The following is a 24,311-nucleotide window of genomic DNA, read 5'->3' as shown; positions in this document are numbered from 1 at the left end:
AAGGCTTCAGTAATGACCCCTCTTTAGGATACCTGCTCCACAGAGTCCTGATGGCCTGCGTCCTGTGTGCATCCAATCTCTCTTCATCCTCTGCAATAACCTCAGAGCAGTCATTGACACCTCGTGGTTCTTATCTCCAAACTCCAGCATGTGTGCAAAGCGAGGGATATAGAGACATGGGTCTATGGGCACAAACAAGGGAGGAGAAAGAGACAAATCTAAACATTTGTATTGTGGGAATTCAACTGAAAGAAGGTTTCATATATGCAGGGTAAAGATTCATGCAAACATCTGAAAGACCACACGAATAATGAAAGCCTAGTTCTACATTCGGGACATGGCTAAACTTGTACAAAGGAAATGCTGAAAACAGCAGTCATGAGGATGAATACCAATCAGAACTAAAACAAAAACTATGCAGGAGACTTTAAAGAAATATGAAATACTAGTTATCCAGCTCTGATGTTTCAGATTGTCACAGCTCAACCCTAAAACATGTATTCTAGTTCAAAGACAACACTGGGGGGCAATAAAAAGAAATAACTAATAGATACAGAGATACAAAAACACTACAAATCCAATTTTAATTTCCATTTACAAAAAACATGTATACAAATAATAACCAAAGTCCAATAACCCAACTACAGAACCAATTGGGAAAAAAAAATAGTTCCTTCATGAAAATACTGAATGATGTAACTTATGGCTTGCAAATTATCGTCATTAAGAATGTTGTGTTCTTTGTCAACTATCTGGACAACAAACTAATGCCAACTATTAGCATTTCATGTGAAAATGGCATACATGTCGTCTCTTAAATATTTGATTAAATGCACTCGTTACTAGAGTATTAACACAACTAAAACTAGTGACACTCACTCAAAGTTGCTTTTTAACATCGTTCTGAAAAATGTGTGTTTTGCAGGCCAGAGAATAATCTGAAACCACCGAAACACAAATCTGGATGATTAGATTCCATATTAACTTCTACTCTGTTTGCTCAGCATCATGAATAAAAAAGCAATCTAGAAAAGCAGCCCTCACAGCAGAGCCCCATCCTCTCATCCTCATTTTCATAGCTTCCTCAGAGTTCTTTATCACTTAACCGAGGATGTGCAAGATCAGGTTCCTTAGGCTCAAGTCAATTTCCTTGGCAAGCTCACAATGTGTGGAAGGGTTTCCTGTTCAAACTACTACTCAAATTAATACCCAGATGGTCCCAGCTGCACAACAAAAGCCAGTACTCTCTATCTTGATAAACAAGATGAAAGGATCCTAACGGAGGATAACACTCATTCCCCTCCTCTAAAGCACCACAGAAGAGATGCATTATTCCAGCTGGCAAATTTCGTTAAGTTTGAATGCATCACTGTACATTTATTTGGGATTTTAAAAAAAATATATAGGATCGTTAGTCCATGCTTAAGTAAACTGGGTCAGCTTTTTCTGTTATAAATAGTTTTCTTATAGGATAAAACCAAATTGGACGCAATACCTCTTTTGCATTTGCGATTCTGCACCCAGTATGACAGCTATTTGGAACAAGGCAAACGCAATAGACTCACAAGCACGTAGTGCGTGGGTGCCTGGACAGGGGTGCCAAACTAGAACCGCTCATCCGCTGCCCTCTGCTTTAAACAGCACGCTGCACTAAGTGCTGGCCGTCTCTTACTCAATGCTTTTACTGTGCTGCCAAGATTCAACTGGTGCACTGGCTCAGCTTGCTGATGCGCACATTGTAATCCTCTGTTGAGGTCATGAGATACAATTCCAAATCTGGCCACAAGCCTGGGAACTTGAACTCTACAAAGAGATGCGACAGAGATTCAAATCATAGCCGAAGCAAAGATTCCCCCTCCCTACCGATTCTTTCGGGTAGAGGATGGAAAAACTTTATCTGCATTTTTTCACGCAGCAGCTGGTTGCTGTTTGGAAGCAGCCTTTTGGGAGCTTCAATTGCAAGCCCCCAGGCTTTCACTCAGCTACACACCAGCCTGTCCTTCTAGAACAATCAGGAGACTTAGGGGTCACCGAAATGGAACACATACTACAAAACCTCCTGCGCATGAACACAGCATTTCTTATTTGCTACTAGTTACTTACACCCTGAATTACAATACAGGGCAGCAGTATTTTATAGTATGTTTTACTTCTTGTTAAAAATGGCTCATTCCATTCTGTCATTTGAAACTTAAAATCAGAATAATTGAATGCAGTGCTATAATGTAAACTGTCATAGTCCCGCACTGGGTGGTTAACGACATTAACTTTTGACCCACAAACCCAAAATGTCAGTAGCACTACACTGTGGTTTGAGATAGGACTTGCCTTTCACTAGAGTAAGCTGTGCTTAGAAGTGGACCAGTATAGAAACACTATATTTTAAATAGCTCAGTTCAGCAGGTTTTAAGGATTAGCTACAACAGACAGTATAAAAATATTGGTTATGTGCTAGTATAGACTGAATCAAATACAAGTCAGTATAGACCAAATCATATATGACCATATGGCTCCGTGTTCAGCTGGACAGTTTGGGATAGTTCAGGCTTTTCAACTTGCAACCCAATGCATTCTGGTACATTTTACCTGTCTCAGGTGCCCCTTACCTTTAAGAGAAGCAGGACTACACTTACCAGAATGCTAACTATCCCCAGCTGTCACTCTGAACACACAGCCATATGGTCATCTAACAATTAAAGCAATGCAAAATGCTGATAAAAAATATGGACTTCCATACAGTTTGTATTTAATGTGACTGCCCATGAGGAGGGATAATATTTATGCCTTTCTTACAGATGTGTAATAGTATGTTGTTTATTTCTCCTTATCTGAATCCTAGATGTATCTGGTCCTGAATAAATACAATGTATTGATCATATCCCTGTGTAACTCCAACATTACAATTATATTAAAAGCTATTCGTTCATTAGGAGTTTGTAATTATGGCAACGAAAAGCCCCAAAAGAAATTATACATCTAATCTCGGTGTCCCTCCGTTGGAAAGCACTGTGCAGCTTAAATTGTGTACGATGCCTTTAAACCTACGCAAACACCTCAGTTTGTAGCACCGGGGCCCTCTGTTGGAAAGCAAGAAATTCAGCATTGAAACATGATATGTGTGTCAGCCCAACCCCCTCCGTGTCTCATTCCCACTTCCACCAGGCTTCTGGCTCCGCGGAGGATTTTCAAATGCAAACTTTAACGTCTATATTTCCGTAAAAGGACGTCTATTAAAGCAAACGGGTACAACAGTACATCAATTGGAGGTTTGTCGTGCGTTTGTTTATTTATTTTTTAATTAATATCCGATTGAATGAAACGGCGATGTTGGTGTGTTAACCCGACCACAGCAGGAAGTCAGTCGGGATACAAGCGTTCTGTGTTGATGTGTACTATAATACTACACTTGGTCTCGTTAACTGTTTTTATTGTAATGTGTTACTTTTGCTGTATTGTTTTAAAAACAACGTTATGCACAGTAAACGAATGACTTTAATAAAAACACACATTATTATTAGTAAGATTTAAAGAAGCGTGCAGGGATTACGTCTCTGGTTCACAGATGATGTTTACTTCATGAAATCTAATTAAAACCGCGTCTGATTATGAAGCCATTCAGAGCAACAACCTGGAGTAATGTTGATAAACAATCAAGGGATAATTAAAAAAATATATATATAAGGCATTAATACTGAAAATCGTCAGGATTCTGGGACAGACTTGAAACTGGTGTAAAAGTTGTTTGCTTTTGGGGAGCATTTTTTTTTTTTTTTTTTTTTTTTTTTTTTTATAAGCACAGGAATTTAACTTTACGCTGTTTTCCCTCTTTCTTGAATGCAACATTTAAAAAAAAAAAAAAAGGCAGAACAAATAAAATGTGGGAACGGAAGTTGATTGATTTATTTATTTATTTTTCATATGGGAGAGGGGTGGTGACAGATTTACTTGCAAATTAACCCCCCGTCACGATTTTAATTCACATTTAAAACTAGCTGTGCTTTCGGCTTCTGTCATTGGTGGCTGCAGATGCCATGACGTACAATCCATTGCATTTAAAAACTATTTAAAAACTACAAAGGGTTTGTTTTGAGATCCCTTGCAACGTATTGTGTTTGTCAAAAGAGCAGCGAGAGGAGGTGGGAGGATTCAGGCTTCTGACGTAAAGGCCGTTTCAAGCTGATTTTGTTAACAAAAAGCTGCACGTCCTCGCAGATTAAACAGAAATAACCGAGCAGCTGCAGCCGAAGAGAAACGAAGCAGGGTTGCTCGCATGTCATTGTAACTTCAGTCATTTCTTCAGGACGCTAACTGGAGTGAAACGGAGTATTTCTTGGACACACAGCTTTTAGGAGAAACACTAGCAATTAAACAACGCGAGCTACCCGTGCTGGGATTCTTATTTACTGGGAAATCAAGGACATTTGTTACCGACGTCAGTGAGATTTCTTTCGCGGAGGAAAATGCGATATTTACGTTCTTCAATTAGCAGTTCTTAAAAATCGCTGCGCAAATTTCGGAAGGATATATTAATGCTGCTGTTCAAATCCATACAGGGTTGGTAAATATTTTATTTTTCCACACAATTCTTTAAAATACATTTAAAAAAAAAACACCGCTCTTCGAGAAAGCAATTTTAATCACGCTTTTAAATACTGCTTCTATTGGAATGACGTAAAAGGGAGTGATTTTAAAAAGTTTTGTTTTTTTAACAGCTTACTAACACGTCTGTATTTTGGTTTCACGGAGTTGTTGCTGATGTCAGTGCCTCCAGATTGCCTTCATGACAGGATCATGAAGTGTTTGACTTTTTTCCTTCTACTTCCAGAAACCTTGAAAAAGTCCAGAAAGGGTGTTAAACACAACAGCAAGCTGCCAGTATGCTATGAGATTGTAACTCTGTCCTTGAAGAAGAAGATGGCTGCAGAACTGTACCCTGCTAGCACAAACACCAACCTCCCCAACAGCAACGGCACTACAGCGACTGCAAACACCAAGAAAAGCATCGTCCCGGTTAACCAGACTGTTACACCCTGCACCACAGCTGCGGCTCAGCAAAACATCAACAACAACAACGTAGAGACTGCCAACTGGCAATCTTCCCACCCCACCTTAAGGGAAAGGTAGGCTGGGATCAATGCTGTTTAATACAGTAAACTATCGCCCCGCTAACTCGGAGAAATCCCAAAGTAGTGCGTGCATTCCCCCCTAAACTGTAGTCTCTCTTTGTTATTTATTTTTTGCTCTGATTTTTTTTATAACTGCTGTAACAAAAGTTTAAGTATAAATACTTAAAAGCAAAATAGTTTCTAATTTTATTATATTTGCAATTAATGGAAATTACATTAAGTATTAGAAAAATCCTCATCTCACTGTACTTTGATTTATTTTGGCAACCAACACGTTCTGCACTCCAGTTTAATCGCGTTAATGGGTAGTTGTTTAGCATTACAGGTTTCTATGTGTAGCTAACCTAAAGTATTTTTACAAATGCATGATCTTGTGGTACTGTTTTATTCTGATTTCTAGGAATGCCTTAATGTTCAATAACGAACTCATGGCCGATATACATTTTATTGTGGGTCCACCCGGTAGCTCCGAGAAAGTGCCAGCACACAAGGTACGTTTTGTAAGAAATAATGTTGTGTCCTTGCAGATCTTATTGTTAGAGCTAGAAACCATACTCCTAATGAGCGGTTACTTGTTATTTATTGATCTAGCTCTACATGTAATTTGTGGCAGATGTAGTTGTCCAGATGTGTTAAACACTGTCCATGTGCTGAAGTTCCTTCTTGTATATATAATGTGCTTCTCTTTACCTTGCAGTATGTTCTGGCAGTGGGCAGCTCAGTTTTCTGTGCCATGTTTTATGGGGATCTTGCAGAGGATAAATCTGAAATCCATATTCCAGATGTGGAACATGCTGCTTTCCTGATACTTTTGAAGTAAGTGTGCATTTTAAAGCTGACTTACATTATTTTATTTATTTATTTTTTGACTGATATAGCAGTGACTTTTTGGACTGTAAAGTGCACAACGGTTATTCAGTCTGTTCAAAAGTTATTTATTTTTTTTACCCCCTTATTTGTTTTTCAGGTATATGTACAGCGATGAAATTGATCTGGAAGCAGACACAGTGCTGGCCACTTTGTATGCTGCCAAAAAATATATTGTGCCTGCTTTGGCAAAAGCTTGCGTGAATTTCCTGGAGACCAGCCTGGAGGCAAAGAACGCCTGTGTGTTGCTGTCTCAGAGCAGGCTCTTTGAGGAGCCAGAGCTGAGCCAGCGTTGCTGGGAGGTGATCGATGCCCAGGCAGAGCTCTCTCTCAAATCAGAGGGCTTTTGTGAGATAGACCAACAGACTCTGGAGATCATCCTGATGCGGGAAACGCTCAACACTAAAGAGGTGGTCGTGTTCAACGCAGTTTTGAACTGGGCCGTGGCGGAGTGCAAAAGGCAAGGGCTGGTGGTCACGACCAGGAACAAGCGCAGTGTTCTGGGGAAAGCCCTGTACCTGGTTAGAATACCAACCATGACACTGGAGGAGTTTGCAAACGGAGCAGCGCAATCGGACATCCTGACTCTTGAAGAAACGCACAATATTTTCTTATGGTACACTGCCTCAAATAAGCCCACACTGGAGTTTCCCCTGGCACAGAGGAAAGGGCTGGCACCTCAGAAGTGCCACAGGTTCCAGTCATCGGCATACCGCAGCAATCAGTGGAGATACCGGGGCCGCTGCGACAGCATCCAGTTTGCTGTTGACAAGCGGATCTTTATCGCAGGACTCGGGCTGTACGGGTCGAGTGGTGGCAAGGCGGAGTACAGCGTCAGAATTGAACTGAAACACCAAGGGACAGTCCTTGCCCAAAATTTGACTACATTTATTTCTGATGGCTCTAGCAGCACCTTCTCAGTGTGGTTTGAGCACCCAGTGCAGGTGGAGCAAGACACTTTTTACACAGTGAGCACCATCCTGGATGGGAATGAACTCAGTTACTTTGGTCAGGAAGGGATGACCGAAGTTCAGTGTGGAAAAGTGACATTTCAGTTCCAGTGCTCGTCGGACAGTACCAATGGGACTGGTGTACAAGGGGGACAAATACCTGAACTCATTTTCTATGCATGATTTTGGACAATTGCATACAACTCCTGCTGCATTCCATTGCTGCTAGTAAAAGCACATAAAGAAAAAAAAAGCCTTCTGAATTTTGTAGTAGTAAGAGGATGTCACACTGCAAGCCTGTTACCATCTCAAAAAAACAGCTATCAAAACTAAGTGAAGGAATGCTCTTGAATTTAATCTTATTTTATTTATTTAAAAAATAATGTAATGTTATTTGATTTAATTATTAAAAACCACAGTAAGATGTAAAAAGCTGTACTGCACTTCTAGTGGGAGATTCCCTGTAGTGTTTTGTATATAAAAATAATGCTTATTTGTTTACATCTTGAGGCTGACTGACGAAACAGAATGTTCTGTGTTGAGGGCAGCTTATGAACCTGCAAATTATAAACGTTTTCATGTGACTAAACGCTGGAGTGTACTTTCTTACAATCATTTTTAGACAAAACTTTCAAAAAAGAAAAAAAGCCTATATGCAAATGCATTGGTAAGTTTGGACTGCTTTTGAAATCCAATAATTATATTAGAAAAACAATGAAAGAATGGATTTACTATTTTTTTTGTGTGTGTGTTTGGCTAACTTATAGAATTTTGAATGTTTAGAACTGTAGTGGCCAATACATATATTTTTCAAGCAGCACTAATAGCACTCAACCCTATCTAAACAGCAGCTGACTATGCTAAAAGGGAACATATTAATATTCATGTATAAAGTTTAGTAGCACAGTGCCCTCTAGGCGTTTTGAAGTGAACTACAGTTCAGTGTAGGAGAATTAATGCATTTTACATTCTGCCCCAGGTTTTTCTTTTTTCACTCTGTCTTCAAGGTAAAAATGATAGGGCTGTCACATTTACTGATTTAATAACCCCAATATCCAAAATGTTTAAACGATGTATGTGGTGTTTATTTAACATGCATATACGTCTCAAAGCAAGGTTACTGCAGCGTTTATTAAAATTGTAAATTCTTGAGGTTAAACTACAGGGTAAGAAATCAAACTTGGAGCTTTCTTTTTTTTTCAAATAGTCACCAATAGATGAAATGGTAGCCATGTTAGTCAATGAAATACATGCTCTTAAAAGTAAACTGATTCGTACAGTTGCAGTACTGTTTTTTTTTCCCCCCCCATAAACAAACTGAAATCATACAATCGCACATTAGAGAATGCAACGCAGGGTATTTTATCCATCATACTCCAACAGTGTGCTTTACCCTGGCAAAAGCTACAAATCAGATACTTGTGAACCCACACTTAAAAACAATACTTGATAGAAATGTCAGAAATGCCATATTACCTATTGCAGGAGCATTAATGCAGAGCTCTCTAGCCAAGAGAAGAAATGTTTTTCCCAAAACGTACACATTCACCTGTGAAAAGGAAGTAAGGACAGCATGTTAGAATGCACGTACAGTGGCAGCTGTGTGTTCTTGCACAATGCACAGCAGTGAGCTGCTCAGAAGCTGGAAGGTTCATGTATCAGATTAATATTCCACTCTGGGAAAGGAGTCATTGACACATCAAGATTTGTGTTGCACATTTACGAAGCAAGGGAGCGTGGGGACATTTTTATGCATGATTTTGTTTATGTAAACAAACAAAATAAATGGGTACTTAAGAATTTTTTTTCAAACTTTATAATGCAAAAACGACTTTTTTTTTTTTTTTTTTTTTCCTGGCAAGGCATTCCTCTGACTAATTTAAGTGCAAGAGGTCTTCTGTTCAGTGACCATTCCCATCACATCATCATCAAGGGAGGGCTCTTTTCTGGTCAAGCCAAGGCAGAGGAATCTAGATGTTTAGGGGATCTAACATTCTAACCTCACAGGTCTTCACAGCCATCTCATGACCTTTGGGTGCAGAAGACCACAACCCAAACATACCAAGGTCTTTAAGCCACCATGCCAGAGACTGGACAACAGCCCATCTGACTGATGCATTGCTACTTACTAGGGATTCATGAAATATCTGGTAGTCTATTAAATGTGGTCTGCGCTCCTAGGCGAAGCCCAAGCATGTGGCTCAAATCAAATACCAAAATTAGAAGGGCGTTGCTCTCAAAGGGCCAGCTGGGAGTATAAAAATAAGCTGCATTGAAAAAAAAAAACATCCCACTGCTTAAGACTAAAAACTGCAGACAAATGCAAAGTTAATTTTATCCAGCCACAACTGTTCTAAACAGATAAATAATAAAAAAGACACTGTGAATCTCACCATCTTAGGAAAAGAAGAGTGTTCTTTGGCCTTTAACTTTCACTAATTTTCATGACCCAAATCTACATAACATGGAAGAGAAAGGGCTGAGCGCTAGAAATATGGAAACTTGAGATTTCAGTGCAAGAGCAGGCTCAGCAGTGTGTCTGGAGAGATTCAGAGTATTGAGAGGGGTTGATCTTCAAAAGGGGAGTATTGAGAGGGCTTGATCTTCAAAAGGGGAGTATTGAGAGGGCTCCATCTTCTAAAGGGGGGCATTACCCCATAAATTGAAGATCATTATACTTGACCAGTTACATTACATTCAACTCGGCTTGTATCAATAGTTAACTTTCATGACTGACTTCACACACTGATATTTAGCTATGAAATGCATTTCTATATTTATTTGTTAAATTCAGTATACTGAGCATTGAATGCGTTTCACATTAAAAATCAAGGCTTATAAAACATTAAGGTTTATAATAAAGACAATTTTGATAGCATCTCCCCATACTTTACCCCATCTTGGTACTCCTCAAAACTGTCATCGACTCTACTGGCAATTTCTTCAACGACAGGCAGAAACTCTTCCTTTCTGCCACCTGTTAATTCCTACAGTATGAATGGTTCTGCAGCAGGCGCTGGCTTAACCAGAGCAAAAATATATTTTTACCCCAAGGGGCCTACACCCATCTTTATCACAAAGGCCATTGAAATCCTTGAACTGTATATATAAGAGAGAGAGAGAAATAAACAAAAACACACCTACCTGTAAAAGGTCGCTCAGATCAAGAAGCATATCTGTGCACTGGTTAAAGAAAGCTGCATTTTTTCCCCATATTTCAGCCATTTTCCTAAGAACTGAGTGAGTAGCGGCACCTGGTGCAAGATTATTCGGATTTGACCTGGTATTCAGCACTATTAAAAGTAACTTTACAGAACAGCTACACTACTAGAAAATCTCAGTGTATTAAAATGCAATACACTGATACTTTCTAATAAAGCGAACGACCCTCTGCTTGCATGAACGTGTAAAGGATTGTGAATGCAGTTTCAAATGAGCTGCCATGTTCATGGTTTTTAAAACTCAGAAAATAGGTGCCCTTAATTTCAATAAAGTCACACCCATTCTGAAACCCTAATAGTGTCCCTTCAACAGACGTTCTTTACACACTGTATTCCCCCTCCAATCTAAACTCTAATGAAAGTGGCATATAGCTATAGAAATCAAATCAGGGACTTAAAATGTCATTATCTGCTGGTTGCTAAATTCCACATAAGATCTGAAGTCACTGTAAAAATGAAAAATTTACTTTAAAAAGACCTCCATAGCACATTTCTATCTGGGGCCTTTAAACTCAAGAAAAGAGATTCATTGGTTGATTACATAGCGAAGCAGCACCCCATTGTGCGCTTGCTGAGATCTTAAAACAGTGTGTCCCAGTTTTGAAAGTCTAGTGCAGTTTTTCATTAATACAACAAGATTTGTGTGTCAAGATGAAAAACAAAACCCCAAACCCATCACTAATTACCCTAGATTCATTATCCAGCTGGCCCAAACCCCTTATAAAAGAGTACCATGGTGAAAGCATAGCAAAGTGTAACAAAGCACAGTGAAGGTATGGTATGATATGACAAAGCATTTTAATAAACATGGCAAACTAGGGTAAACTATGGTAAACGCACAGTACAACACCATGCGAAAATACCAGGGTACACTTTTATAAGGGTGAGGATTGTAAATGCAGTTTACCTATCTTACAGTATGAGAAGCACTTTAATATCCTGTTTTTATTTCTATAAAACTAGGTCTATATTTGAAACACTTAATAACAACCCTGCTTGATGAGGAAGTAGAGTATGTGACAAAGAACAGGGTTCATTCTACTGTGTGGATCAAAAATTCCACTGGTCCCATTTCCACCGCCTAATTTATCAGTTTGCAAAGCCATCTGACTTATATTTCAGCCTATTTATCATGTTAATTTATACAAATCACATCTTTCTCTCCACCTTTTCATAACTACAACAGGATGACAGCCACATTATTTAAGCGTGCTCGTACGTTAATGAAAGCTCAGACCTAACAACAGTTGAGACATTAGAGGTGCTCTGAATACATTCAAAAACAGCACAACGCAAGGTCATATTCAACGTTAATCCCAGTGTATCATTAGAACCCTCATACAGAGCCCTTCCTAGAAATAAAGGGCCAGATACAGTACACTGAGTCATGGCAATGTCTTTCCAGAAATGAACTTGCCTATTGCATCATTCCTTCCATCTGTCTCAAATCCTGCTGTACAGTATGTAGGCCCACTTATGCAGTTCTGGGGTCATTCATACTACTTTATGTCAATTGTTTTGAGTGAGCACCATCTTTAAAACAGTTTCAGTGTGTTATTTTGCATTATGATAATATCTATTAAATGTTGGTGCTCACATTAATCACATTAAAATGGATGCAAAGTAGGAAAATGACCTTAAACGGAGTAGAACTGCACAAATGGGATTACACAGGATTTGGTACACATGGGGGGGAAAAAAAGGATTGCTTAGCAAGGATAGCTTTTTTCAGGTACAACGACGTGAGATCTTCAACCCAGAGAGGCAATGCACTCATCCCCCAAACACGCAAGTTATTAACACATTAGGAAAGGTCAAAATGTGCCCCCATCAATAACAATACATAAAAAAGCATACCCTGTAAATTGGCAATTAACAAAACCTAATAGCTCCGCTTCAGAAATACGAATTAGTTACTTTAGTACTGTTTGCAAATAATTAAAAATCAGTCACTTATAACACATTACACACTTATTGCAAGCTGCCTTTCATGCAAAATGTTACTTAGCATTACAGAATTAGAAAATGTTTTCACTCCACTAAGTAACAGAATGCACTAAAGCTAGGTTACAATGAGGAGGATATTTTTTAAATCAATGATTTTTCTGCACTTTAGGCATGGAAGGGAAAAAAAAAAAACACAAAGATCTGCCTAAGGAACCTCCTGTAATTAGATCATGTGAACTTTAGCATTTCATTCAAAAAGGGGGGGGGGGTCCCCATAGGCACAATACTGTTAAAGGTGACCTTACTTTATAAACCAGTGTACATGGCTATCTACACATGAAATCCCTCTTTTTACAACACAGAGTAAAGTCCTGCAGTGCGTTTCATACCGCAACACATTTATTGGGTCCATCTGTGAATTGGTAGAACCAGCCTTATAATCACATGTTTTTGATGCAAGTTGAGGAGTGATGTTAATGCCCCATCACACACAATGACTCCCCCTGAATCAGCCCTCATTTTACTTTGTGCATTAATCATTACATCCACCCTCCCCAGGGACTTTTCAATTGAATAGCTGCAGCTTATAGTTATAGTCTACCTTTATTGAAATATGAATTGAGTAATGGCCCAAACACTATTTTTTGGCGGGCTGAACACTTCTATATACAATTTTAAAATAAACACTTAGATTTTTGTAAATCTCTTCTATTCATTTAGTTACTTGTCGTTTTTGTTTAATTCCCAGTACTACCCCCCATGACTTTTGTTTTGGAAAAGCAAGATGTTAACACTGCTTCCGGACGGATTACAAACATGCCAGCGGTATTTGGTACTGTATGAATGTTCTGAAATATTCTCTGCTTGAAGTTATGACCTCTGTGATACTAGAAACTCTCCCCAGCTCAAGGCTTCCTCAATGAGAAAGACAATAAAGAGACAGATGTAAATATAAATATAAATACATAACATAATCTGCCTGGAGGGAATCAAGGCCAGCTTACCATGTGGTTACATCCCCCCCCCCCATATAAAACTGCTTGGCCATAATATTCCTTCAGTTTGTTCCATTAAATGATGCTCAGTAGTCGAGTAGCATATCATTTTGCATAAGAAATGCTCAGAACACAGTGTGCATGTTGGGAATGAGCTGTATAATTAAGTAGTCACGTCCGTCAATGGGAAGTGAAGCTGGTTTAAAAAGACAATGGTGATTTAAAAGAAAATGTTTTTCACCAATTACTGGATGTATACATATCTGGGAGAAATCTATGGCTATTTGATGGTCACGAGCAGAGGTAGATCATTTTCTGAAAACCACGTTACAGGATCACCATGCACCGAAGAAGCAACGAGTGACGTCATTAAAATGCATTTAGATTTGCCGTAATATTTTGCCTACTAGCTCAGCAAATTCTAAGTAAAATCTTCCTGTGGGGAAATTGTTGTGCAGAAGAGAAAACAGAGATTTTAAATATAATTTAATTGTTTTCAATATCCTGTAACCATTTCCCTCCGCAAAGCATCCACAACAAACAGAACCCCTCAAAAAATAAACAAACAAACAAACAGGGGTTCATGAAATATTAAAAATCAACAGCATAAAGGCTGGGATCCTACAATGTTCTTTCTTGTTAAAAAGCTGAAAAGGTCAGCGAACATAATTTTCCATAGTAACTTAACCATCAAATAAAAAGTCTGGCACAATCATTAGCAAAGCTTATAACTAAACTCTTAGCAAAACGGCTGTATTGAGCAAAGCTGTCAAATAATCTTTATTATTTACCAGAAGTACAAAAACAAACAGCAAACAAACAAACAAACAAACAAACAAACAAACAAACAAACAAACCAGTACGATGCACATGACTTCCTACAGAGATAACAGGTTTAAAACATGTTTAAAAGACCTGGTCCATGACTACTTGCTTAACAGCTGCCATCTGATTTTATAATTTAAAAAAAAAAAAAAAAAAAAAAAAAAAAAAAACTTATAAATACAATGTAGATATGAATCTCACCACTTTCCAAGTCCTCAGAGTACTTTATAAATCACTGTGTTTGCAAATCTTGCATGAACACTTTTTTTTGCTGTGGTTTACAAAATGATCGTATACATTCTTACTGCCATTGCACACAATATAAACCCTTGTGAGAATAAACGCAGTGCCAGTGAAGGGCCAGAGTCAGTATCAATAATACACACTTTATTCTTCCATGTCTCAGCTTAACATAAACATAAACAACAGCAAATGAGTGCCTTTTTCCTCCCTCTCGTCAGAAGTAGAGGGTAGAAGAGAGCTCTTAAAAACAACACTAAAAACGATGAGAAAAGGGCCTGTTCCACTCGCGCACATTAAAAAAGCAGTTAAGTACTGTAAATCCAGGCTGGCACAAATACACACCTTTGCAGGATGATGCTGTCAACCGCAAAAACAACAAAAAAACTCTGCACTGCAAATCATTTTAAGGGCCAGTTGAAACAGGTCTTAAATTAAAAAAGCAATGGTCTTCTGTTCCCTTTTTTCTATGTATCACATTCAGTTTCCATCTGCCTAGCTCTGGCACATCTGAACGGGGAAAAGCTCAAAATGAATAAGCCAGTAATACTACACCAATATGAAACAAGTACCTTACGGCAGATTTAAAATCCATATACAAAGCCATGCCATAATCAGGAATATTACTCCTTCGTACTTTAGGACACTTTTCTATGTATTTGAAGAGAGGCAGGAGAGAAGAAGAAATCTATGTAATGTTTTTAATTCATTTGAACACATCACATAGACTTCGGTAATTATGTTCCACAAAACCCTGTCGTTGCACATTTAAAAAAAAAAGAAAAACCTGCATGCACTATTTATAGTTTATGTGGTGAACATGTGTGGGTTAACATGTTAACATCACAATCTTTTCTAAAAATGTACAGTATGAATTCATCAGCTTCCTAGAATGCATTGTGCATAATAAAACAGACTATTTCCTAAATCTAGAATGCATTTGAGTAAACAGAAAACCTTGACACACCAAATCCTGCCTCTTGTGGTCATTTCTAAAACCTGAACTTAAGACTCTTTTCAGGACTGGCCCACATGGTTGAAAAGAGTTACATTCATTAGTAAGCCTGGTAAACAACGATCCCACATGAAAAGGGATATTAAACAGGTAAAGTTAAATGCAATTCACTAGCACAGCTTCAGCAAAAGATTTGTCTGACTGGTTAAAAGAATGTGCTGCATCCTGTTTCAATGCATTTGTATTTCTTTAGAATAAAAGTGGCAGTGTTTAAACTGCCAAGTGTCAGCATGTACCCACACCCCCTGCATTGTTCCTCACAATGCAGCAGGACACGAAGCACTTCACAATGCCTGTAGTGTACTTTTCTATTTTACAATAAGGCAATGAGAGTCGGACCTCCAACTGCCCTCAATTTGTCATACGACAAGTCATTATTAGCAGCCTGCATGAACAACAATCTACAGAGCTTAAATGAACCCCCAAACATAGCTATTGTCTACTGACGAGATGGTTGCCAAGCAGTTGTACTATGACTGACATCACACTGCAGCTTAATTCAAAAGCAACAAAATGTACTTTTCCTCAAACATTAAAAGAAACTACATTTCCTGAATGCAAATGTAACTATCTGAAACCACTTCACACAGGTCTGAATATTTAATCTGTTATGTTTGCAGGGAAACAAGATTTCCAGAAACCCAATTAGCCCTGCTAAGGGATTAGTGGCAGAGTGGTCTCCATCCCATTATTTCACCTTCAGAACCTAGGGTTAAGTCGTGCAGTGTGGTGATGGAGGGCAAGTGGACCTTTCAGCATCTCTCAGCTAATCAGGGCAGTCTGCTCAAGAGAGCTCCTGTCAAACAAGCACAGTCTGGAGACTGAACTACACTTTCACAATGTCAGAATGTGCCCTCTACGTGTCATATGTATTTAACAGTGAGGGATAAGAACACTTCTATGTGCAAGCAAAACTGAATGTTTACTATCCGATGCCTGTACATTGTATACTGCGTGGCTAAAGAGCTTACAAGCAAACCACAAGGGCACGAACACGTCAAACAAGTGCCCAAGCTGTTTGTAACTAGCTTTGTAACAGTTTAATTTCAAACTTTCTTTCCTTTCAAATGTCTGTTTCTAAACAGTACAGTACAGTATAGGGATGCCTCAGTCGGTTTAAAATAGAGTTCATTCCATTAGGTATATAGTAGAAGGGACCGGTGACTGGTTGATAAATAAGACAACTCACTTCCCACCCGATGAGTCATCTGATGCTACTACTGTAAGAAGCTCATGTGGATGTATTAAAACATTTTCAGAAACAATCCCTAAATGTGCCAAAAGACATGTCATGTGAAGCATGTCTTGCAACATCCAGGCCAAAAGCATCATTGAGCAGACTTCCAGTAAGAGCCCAGACTGAGACAGACTACTGTGTCACCGGCTGCTGAGTCTACTCTCATACACACCTTTTTAGAGACTAAGGCATTTGGTATCTGTTTCCACTGAGAAGAACAAAACAAAAATGAATGTGCTGGGAACTCTTCCAGGATGCACCAGAGACTGCTGATAGGCGATGTCATTTCTGGGAAGGTTTCCATATCTACCGTAAAGACGTGCTGGAAAGATACCGGAGCAGACACAGCAGAATACAGGGAATAAAAAGGGTACATTCTCTCTGACTGGGGAGAATATTAGGAAGAAACTGAAAACATACTGGCTACTGTAGGCCTGTGTTTAATACATGAGAACACACAACTATTTTAACAGAAATAAAGTAGAGCAGTAACCCCGAAAGTAATAATGCAGTGTTAACTAGAGGGCATCTCCTCCAATTAGAAGATGAAGAACGTTCCACAAACGTTACATATGACTCCTCTCCTAGTAATTTGTGCAACTCTGAATAGGAAAACTGCCAGTCAAGTGCCTGCAGCCCTCATTCAAAGTCAATCAGATCTGATTTACCTGACATGCATCTTGTATTAATTACAGAACGTAGGACAGGGATGCCAATGCAAAACAAAGATTGAAAAGTCACGTGAGGGGCAGCCCGTTAACAAAAAAAAAAAAAAAAGCATGTGCCACTTTCGGCAGATGTTTCCACTTGCTTTCTCCATTCTCTGTATTTCGCTGCACTACTTCATAAAGTCTTATTTATTTAATTATTTGGTATTGAATCTATACTGCAGCAGATCTACTGTTGCCGGGTCCTTATAAATATCACTGACTTAAGAAGAATTACGATTCAAACTGCATGTTTCTTAGGAGGATGTTTACAGCTCCTAACCCTACCAATTAAGATTTCTGCGTGCGATTACTGGTCATCTCTCAAAGCACAGAGCCAGCTCTTGCATACTCAGTATCCCAGCGGGAGCGCAGATACCAATCTCAGCTTTTAACTTTCTGCTCTCTAGTAAAGAACAAGGCTACAGTAGCATCAGGAGCCACAGAAACACAGCCTTGCAATTTACCACAAGGATGTGGAGTCATTTGTCCAAACACAGATTAGACAAATATTACCAAGAGATAAGTATCCTCACTCCCTGGAAACTCCTTCGTAACCTTGGTCTGGGTTCTTCCCCCCTCCTCCCCCGAGAAACTCTATTTTAGTGCTTGCTACAGAGCAATAAGCAGCTATTTATGTAGCACGCACTGTAGGAATGGAACCAAAATTAATAGCAAGATAAAAGGGACCACGAGACCCAGTACTTGCTCAAATCATTCTGTGGTAAAGCTTAAGGGATGTTTTGGTCTGCAAGAATATAAATGCAGTTTGATCTCCAGCGTAGGTCAAAGAAAATCACTCTGCAAGTGGGGGGTTCAACAATATTTAAACATCAGAAATGTGAAGTACTCGAAAACATGCCCCTCCAAATCCTCAAAGCACTGCAGCAAGAAGCTTGGGAAACTGTAGAATTATCCAGGATTTATTTTGAACTTAAAAACCCAGCATGAAATTACTGAGATAAGACAATAAACCACTTACCAAAAACATTTAGATCAAACTTATGAAAATAATTCAAATGAATATGCATGAAAATTGCAATTAGGATCACTCCAGACCAGGATGTGCATGGCGTTTGAGGAGTTCGTTGCTAGTTTTATACTGGAACAATACATGAATATACTGAAGCTTTGCTGATAAATGCACTGAACACCATTACTGACTAGCCCAGAAAAGGTGGCACAATGATTTACAGATTTCACTATGTGGGTCCTGAATTTAGCTTTTCAGTGTTTTTTTGTTTTTGTTTTTTTACAAAATACATTGAACAGCTCATATCAATTAATTCCAGTTTGAGCAACGAAGAATTAAGCTGCAAATACAGCATGTGCACAAAAGCAGCAAGGAGAAAAGGCAAAGATTCACTCAGGGTTATTTTATTCTCTTTTTACCGTACTTTCAGCCTTTGTTGCTATTATGGATACCTCATTTCCAAAGCTACCCTGCAAAAGGCAGATGTGCAACAAGTCTGCGCTTCCCATTCTATTTTACTTAACCATTTATCAACGAGTGGCAAAAACATGCATTTACAAAGTCGACATAAAAGAGATGTTTTTCATGTCCTTCCTTTATGAATACTAGCTGGCAGTGATTGTTCGCCACTATCAGAGGCTGAACAGTGCAAATCAATGGAGAAATGCCATTCCCCCCTCCTGCTGCAGAAACTAGTCTCTCGTCACTGAAGTCTCAACTTCATTTGATTAATTTAAGAAAATGTCGATGTATTACAGTAGAGTTCAGTGTTATTCGTGATTTATAAATTTTACTGAAAATATGCTTTTGCTTTTCTAAAATCCCGTTTAAATCGTAATGACTGTATCCAAAATGACCAGCGTGTTCCTTGAGGTCCACTACATACTGCACTGCCCGCTCCTGGCATCTAATGTTATACCAATAACAGGAATGCCTAAAAAATTCCTGCATTATTTCACATTGTAAACTTCCACCTCTAAATTCCAAAACTGGTTGGTGTTTTTCCAGATGGAAGGTGGCCATGTACTGCAAGTGCATTTTAAATCAATTCTAGAAAAAAAGGACACCGTGGTATGCTTCCAAAAAAGAAAAGATTATAGGGCCAGTGTTGAATGAAGATATTGTAAAAGTACTAAATGGAAGACAGACCATCAGACTGCCACCCACACATGCATATGTGCTACACTACTCCCATTGAGAACCGTCACAGACAGAATAAACTTTTCATTGAACAGAAAGAGAGAGAATACAAAAAAAAATCACTGCATGCCTGTTTTGTTGTGTCTTTGAAATGAAAAGCAATTCAAAGTTGATAAATCTGGCTTTTATATGTAAATATTGGCCTAGTTTGGGGGAAGAAAAAAAAAAACTTTGACTTGACTTAAAACAGGTGCAAGTCAGATTGAATGCCTCCATTCTGAAAGCATTCATCCCAGTCACAACACAGCTCTTAAAAGGCCTTACATAATTATACAGCAGCTTGGACTCACACGTCGTGTAACACACATCAGGTATTAAAGCTATAAGCTGCTTTCTAATTATCTTTGCATTGGGTTCCCGTACGCTGCCTTCAAGCTGCTTATCACAACACAGCCATCTATATATAACTGTTAACATTTTCTTCAAAACGTTAAAAAAATAATAATAATAATAATAATAATAATAATTGAAAGCTAATGTTCCAGTTGTGCAGCAAAGCGGTTACCTGCATTGGTTTGTTTAACACTTTGCTCTTTAAAAACACAACAGCAACTAAACTAAAGCCAAACCGCTGACAGCTCCACAACGTGTACAGCTGACATGCAAGGTTCGGCGTGGCAACTTTGTAATTCCTGGTTCACTACTAAGAATTTTTTTTTTTTTTTTTTTTTTTTTTTTTTTGGCAAACAAAGCAATAGGCACCGAGCAGCAAAACCCCTCATCCCTTCCAATCTCACAAGCATAAAGGAAGGAATGTTTTTCAGTCAGGAAGGTGTAGAAAAGCACCACACCTCACTATAGTAAGTTAGGTGAATGGATCAGTGATATTCAACAACCAATGTAGGGTTAGACCACAAAATAGAGGGCCTTAAACAACTAAACAGAGATAAACAAACCAAAACAAATATATAAATAAGAGAATGAAATCTAGAGTAACAAGGAAAAGAAATATAAGGAGGCTTTTGAAAGGACTGCGCAAAAATCAAGTGTACTGTACATTATCTTGAAACCACTGGCTTTTTTTAGTCCATTTCTAGGTATCTCCCCCCCCCCCCCCCCCCCAAAAAAAAAAGGTGGATTTGCTGCTGAAAAGGAGTAACACACACACATGCACGCACTGAATGGAAAATTACTCATCTACTTAGCTTTTAAAGCCCCTTGCTCAGACCAATATATGTGCTTTTGAGACACTGGAAAAGTAACCATCAGGTAAGATGAAAGGAAATGCTGAATACAATAAAGGAGGAGACGGCAGACATTGTGCAGTCAGAATTACTTAACCTCTAGTAACTGAAATTCGAGTCCAGACTATCCTTCTCTTTAAAACCAATTACTCACTAGTATAATAAATATAAGTCGCTCACATCGGGCCAAAGGCTTGTTCATTAAACACAATAAAGGGCCTGGAAGGATTCAAACAGAAAGACGACACATGAATTCAAGTTGTAACAAACTGTACAATCTGTGTGGACAGACCTCGCCTTTGCCGTCGATGTGCCGTCGCCCTTGCTCACCAGGCAGAGTTTACGTTTCCTACACACTTACTGCATTAACCCGTGAAAAGGATACGAGGAGTCCCCTCTGTTCTGCAGACAAGGTAGAGGCAGGCTGCAATAACGTGACTCATCTTCCTGCCCCGAGTCAGCTGTTTGCTCACCGCCATTTTAAAGAAGTTGAAGGCTGTATCCAGGCAATGCTTATTCAGCTGCAGCTGGTGGCCCAGGTGGTTTACTTGACGTTTCCCTAAAACAAAGACATTAAAACATTTCCACACAAAGCCAGTAGAATCAGTGAATGGAACAGCACAGCAAAGCTTTTGAAATGTTACCAACGCAGCTTTGCAATATTTCTGTCCACAAGGAAAGAGTGATCCGTTGTTTCTTAATGCATCTTCAACAAGGTGGTGCAATGAATTGTGAAATTGGCAAAAAACAGTGAATTATCTATAACATAAGGAATACACAGTGTACTAAACCAAAAAATATAGCAATAAAACAAAGACAGCATGGGAATGATGCTCAGTTATCTGCATTCACTTATTAATAATTGGTTTCACTCACGCTGCATATTTATTCAGTTGAGATTAAGAGAGAATCAGGAGTACAAGATGATAGTTTTAAGAAGCACTGGCTTAATGTCTCAGCTAATGCATGCAGACACACCATGTGTACAATGTGGCACAATAGGGAGATCTCAGCTTGGAACTCGCATTGGAGAGACATCTGCAGTAAAGCACAGGCACCTCTGCGGAACACACAGGAACAGCTTTGAGCTAAAGGAAGAGTCTGGCAGTGTTTACTGCAAGAGCAGACCAGCGACAGCCCAAGAAAAACACAGAAGAGGACAATGAATCTGTCTGCAAGTTCAGCTTGCACTGCTTCCTAAAATTGCTTTTATTTAAAAATAACTGAAACATGGAACGTTAAATGTGGCTAGAGTTCTTTCCCCAAGCAATCTAGTGTACATTGTGCAAAGCACTGGACAAGTTAAGCCCAATAACTTTCAGAAATATACACTGAACACCCTTCCTTTTAGCAAAGCAATATTCAAAGTTAAAGGCAGAAGTTAGGCAGACGATGAAAGAAAACAGAGCCTCTTGGGAATGTTTGTACTTGCACTAAGGCCTTTATAATACTCAGGGCACATTATTATTTTACCTGTGGACAATAAATCATTTCTATACAGGCACAAGTGAATGGCTTTTGCAGCTAGACATATATTATTGGGGAGCTGGTACACAAAGACTTCAAAAGAAACTGAACTCTACGAGAAGGGCCAGGTAACCACAAAATTACAGTAACAAGACAGATATAACTTACTCACTGCTTTTTTTTTTGTGAAACCACAAAACCAGACTGTGGGTGTAAACTAGCCATTACATCAGCCCATTCAACCAAAGAACAGGCATTTATATTCTTTCACCCTCAGACTCAAATCAAACTGCAAATTACACGTCTCAGTTGCACTCTGTAATGCAAGATCTCACTTCATCTCTTGTTCTCGATAGAGGTGACAAAAACAAAACAAAAAAAATTAATTTAAAAGAAACAATGTCGTGATTCACACTTTCTGGCCAAAAGATTTCCTGTAAAAACCACACAGGTAGGGCCTAAATCTTCATTAACTCTGCAGTGCTCACTTCTGTATCACATGTGACAATGCTTAACCACCTAGGATATATATATATATATATATATATATATATATATATATATATTATATATATATATATATATATATATATAATATATATATATATATATATATATATATATATATATATATATATATATATATAATTTTTTTTAATATATATAATTTTTTTTTTTAATCAGCCTCAAGCCAGAATTTTTCCTTTTGTTTTGCTGGACAGGGAAAACAAATTGTGTTTTGTACACGAAACAGAATCTATTTATATATATAAAGCAGCATTTTTCATTTCAAAATTGCTTGCCGAGAGACCATCCAAAATATTTCATTTCTTGCATCTCGCTATTTTATTTTATTTTAGGCTCTTGTGTTTACTACGCCTCCCAATGTCAACACTGTGGTGAAGATTTGAATTATTGGTCTCAACTTTCCTTTCTCACTATCAGTTTTTTAACTCCCCACACAGCCCAAGGCGCTCTGTTTATACCTTTACCCTTTCAGTCCTGGTGGGACCTCAAAGTTCTGCCTTATCTTAGTGTTAAAAAAACGCCGTCGGAAATCACTAGGTCCCAGTCTGAGGTAGTATAGAAATACATATATAAAAAAAATAACGTTTACCCTGTTCTCTTGTATACTCAATAAAGGAGAGTTCATTCTTCAGCTTGACAAAAATGATTCAGGACTGAAAGGGTTACAAGTATAGACATCGCAAAACAATGCCTGAATCCCTATCGATATCCGATTGCAACAAATCACCTCAGTTCTGTAAGACGATGCTGTAAAGAGTGGCCCAGTCTATTGAGAGGTACTGTACATTATGTCAATAGACAAGAGAAAGGAGCAGCTTTTTTCCAGGTTTAACCACGAAGGATTTTTTCCCCCTAGTGTAGTTGGTTTCTGTAACAGTATCATGTTTCATTGCAGCACTTTCACACTGCTTTAGGGGCGAGAGGGTAAACCATGTTCAAGATGTAGTCTGTAGTTTTCCATCTACTAAACTGGAACTCAACACTACAGTACACTACAACAAAAGATGACAAAAAATCCTAAAGGGAACTCTGAAATCTGCAGGCTACCTATAATAGGTCTTACTGCAGACATATACTGAAAGAAATATATATGAAACGCATCGCCGTCATGATATCACATATTCTAACAATCAACCACAGAGACTGAAATGAAGAGGGCAACTAAATGTCATTAAATAGTAGATTCCCAGCAATATCGCTCTCTGACAATTCTATTTTTAGGGATCCGAGGGAAAATAATTAATTGACCCACTTAAAAAGAAGCAATAAGCACCACTACGTTTTTAAAAATAAATTATTAATAACAAACCACTTAGAACAATGTGACCTGATTGGGCACTTCAGATACTGCAAATGATGAGAATCCAGCACACTGACTTTCATCAAGGATGGATTAATGGACAAGCTGGCGAAAGTCTCAGCAAAGTACCCAGATAAACGCAATTGATCTCACTTGTTAATCATGTCGTGTGCCAGCTCCATACAAGTGGAAAAACAAGCATAGCCACAGAATAGGTCCAAAGAGTTAGTCAATCTTCCTGAAGGCTCAGACACTCAGCGGATGGAAACCAAAAAAATGGCTGGAGCTCTGGCAGAAACTGCAAGCACACAGTACTGTATTACTGTCTAACAGTCACCTCCATCACTACACTATCAGAGCAGAACTGCTGGACTAAAGCCTCTTCTCACAGATGCAAATGCTTAAGGGATGAAAGAGTGCGCAACACAAATGCTGTTAGTTTAAGAAGATGGTTCTGCCAGTTCTGAAATGGTTAATTACTGTAGATCACCAACATGAATCCATAAAACATATCTGGTGCATGGCATGG

The 24,311-nt window shown here is 38.6% G+C and overlaps 2 protein-coding genes across 6 annotated transcripts in view; one reads left to right on the top strand and one right to left on the bottom strand.

Annotated features, from left to right (window-relative positions):
- The window catches only part of LOC121324710 (transcription factor IIIB 90 kDa subunit-like), a 77,744-nt gene that overhangs the window by 43,624 nt on the left and 9,809 nt on the right, over positions 1-24,311 (bottom strand). For all 3 annotated transcript variants that reach the window (XR_005951261.1, XM_041266836.1, XM_041266838.1), the window contains exons 4-7: positions 20,873-21,046; positions 10,088-10,119; positions 8,420-8,492; positions 33-182 (exon numbers count right to left, since the gene is read on the bottom strand). Coding sequence is in view for 2 of the 3 variants with exons in the window: in XM_041266836.1 (XP_041122770.1) it covers positions 33-182; positions 8,420-8,492; positions 10,088-10,119; positions 20,873-21,046 (429 nt within the window). In the remaining variant the exon portion in view is untranslated. The remainder of the gene's footprint in view (positions 1-32; positions 183-8,419; positions 8,493-10,087; positions 10,120-20,872; positions 21,047-24,311) is intronic.
- Positions 3,134-7,527, top strand: LOC121324711 (BTB/POZ domain-containing protein 6-B-like). Of its 3 annotated transcripts, none has more exons than XM_041266841.1 (5): positions 3,134-3,266; positions 4,826-5,120; positions 5,527-5,617; positions 5,824-5,942; positions 6,094-7,527. In XM_041266841.1, the coding sequence occupies exons 2-5, from the start codon at positions 4,915-4,917 to the stop codon at positions 7,124-7,126; spliced, it is 1,449 nt and encodes a 482-aa protein (XP_041122775.1). In that variant the 5' UTR covers positions 3,134-3,266; positions 4,826-4,914; the 3' UTR covers positions 7,127-7,527. The 3 variants fall into 3 exon arrangements, with proteins under 3 accessions (XP_041122775.1, XP_041122774.1, XP_041122773.1); XM_041266840.1 differs by lacking the exon at positions 3,134-3,266 and adding an exon at positions 4,027-4,554; XM_041266839.1 differs by lacking the exon at positions 3,134-3,266 and having other exon boundaries at positions 4,568-5,120.

Source organism: Polyodon spathula, chromosome 12 (genome assembly GCF_017654505.1).
Source record: "Polyodon spathula isolate WHYD16114869_AA chromosome 12, ASM1765450v1, whole genome shotgun sequence".
In the NCBI taxonomy this organism is placed as follows: domain Eukaryota; kingdom Metazoa; phylum Chordata; class Actinopteri; order Acipenseriformes; family Polyodontidae; genus Polyodon; species Polyodon spathula.
The sequence above is the reverse complement of the archived record's forward strand: the minus strand, read 5'-3'. Positions and strand labels throughout refer to the sequence as shown.

Coding starts and splice junctions, on each gene's coding strand:
- LOC121324711 (XM_041266839.1), top strand. CDS start 4,756: ATGTCAGTGCCTCCAGATTGCCTTCATGACAGGATCATGAAGTGTTTG. Junction 5,618..5,823: donor AGAAAGTGCCAGCACACAAG/GTACGTTTTGTA, acceptor TTTACCTTGCAG/TATGTTCTGGCAGTGGGCAG. Junction 5,943..6,093: donor GCTTTCCTGATACTTTTGAA/GTAAGTGTGCAT, acceptor TTTGTTTTTCAG/GTATATGTACAGCGATGAAA.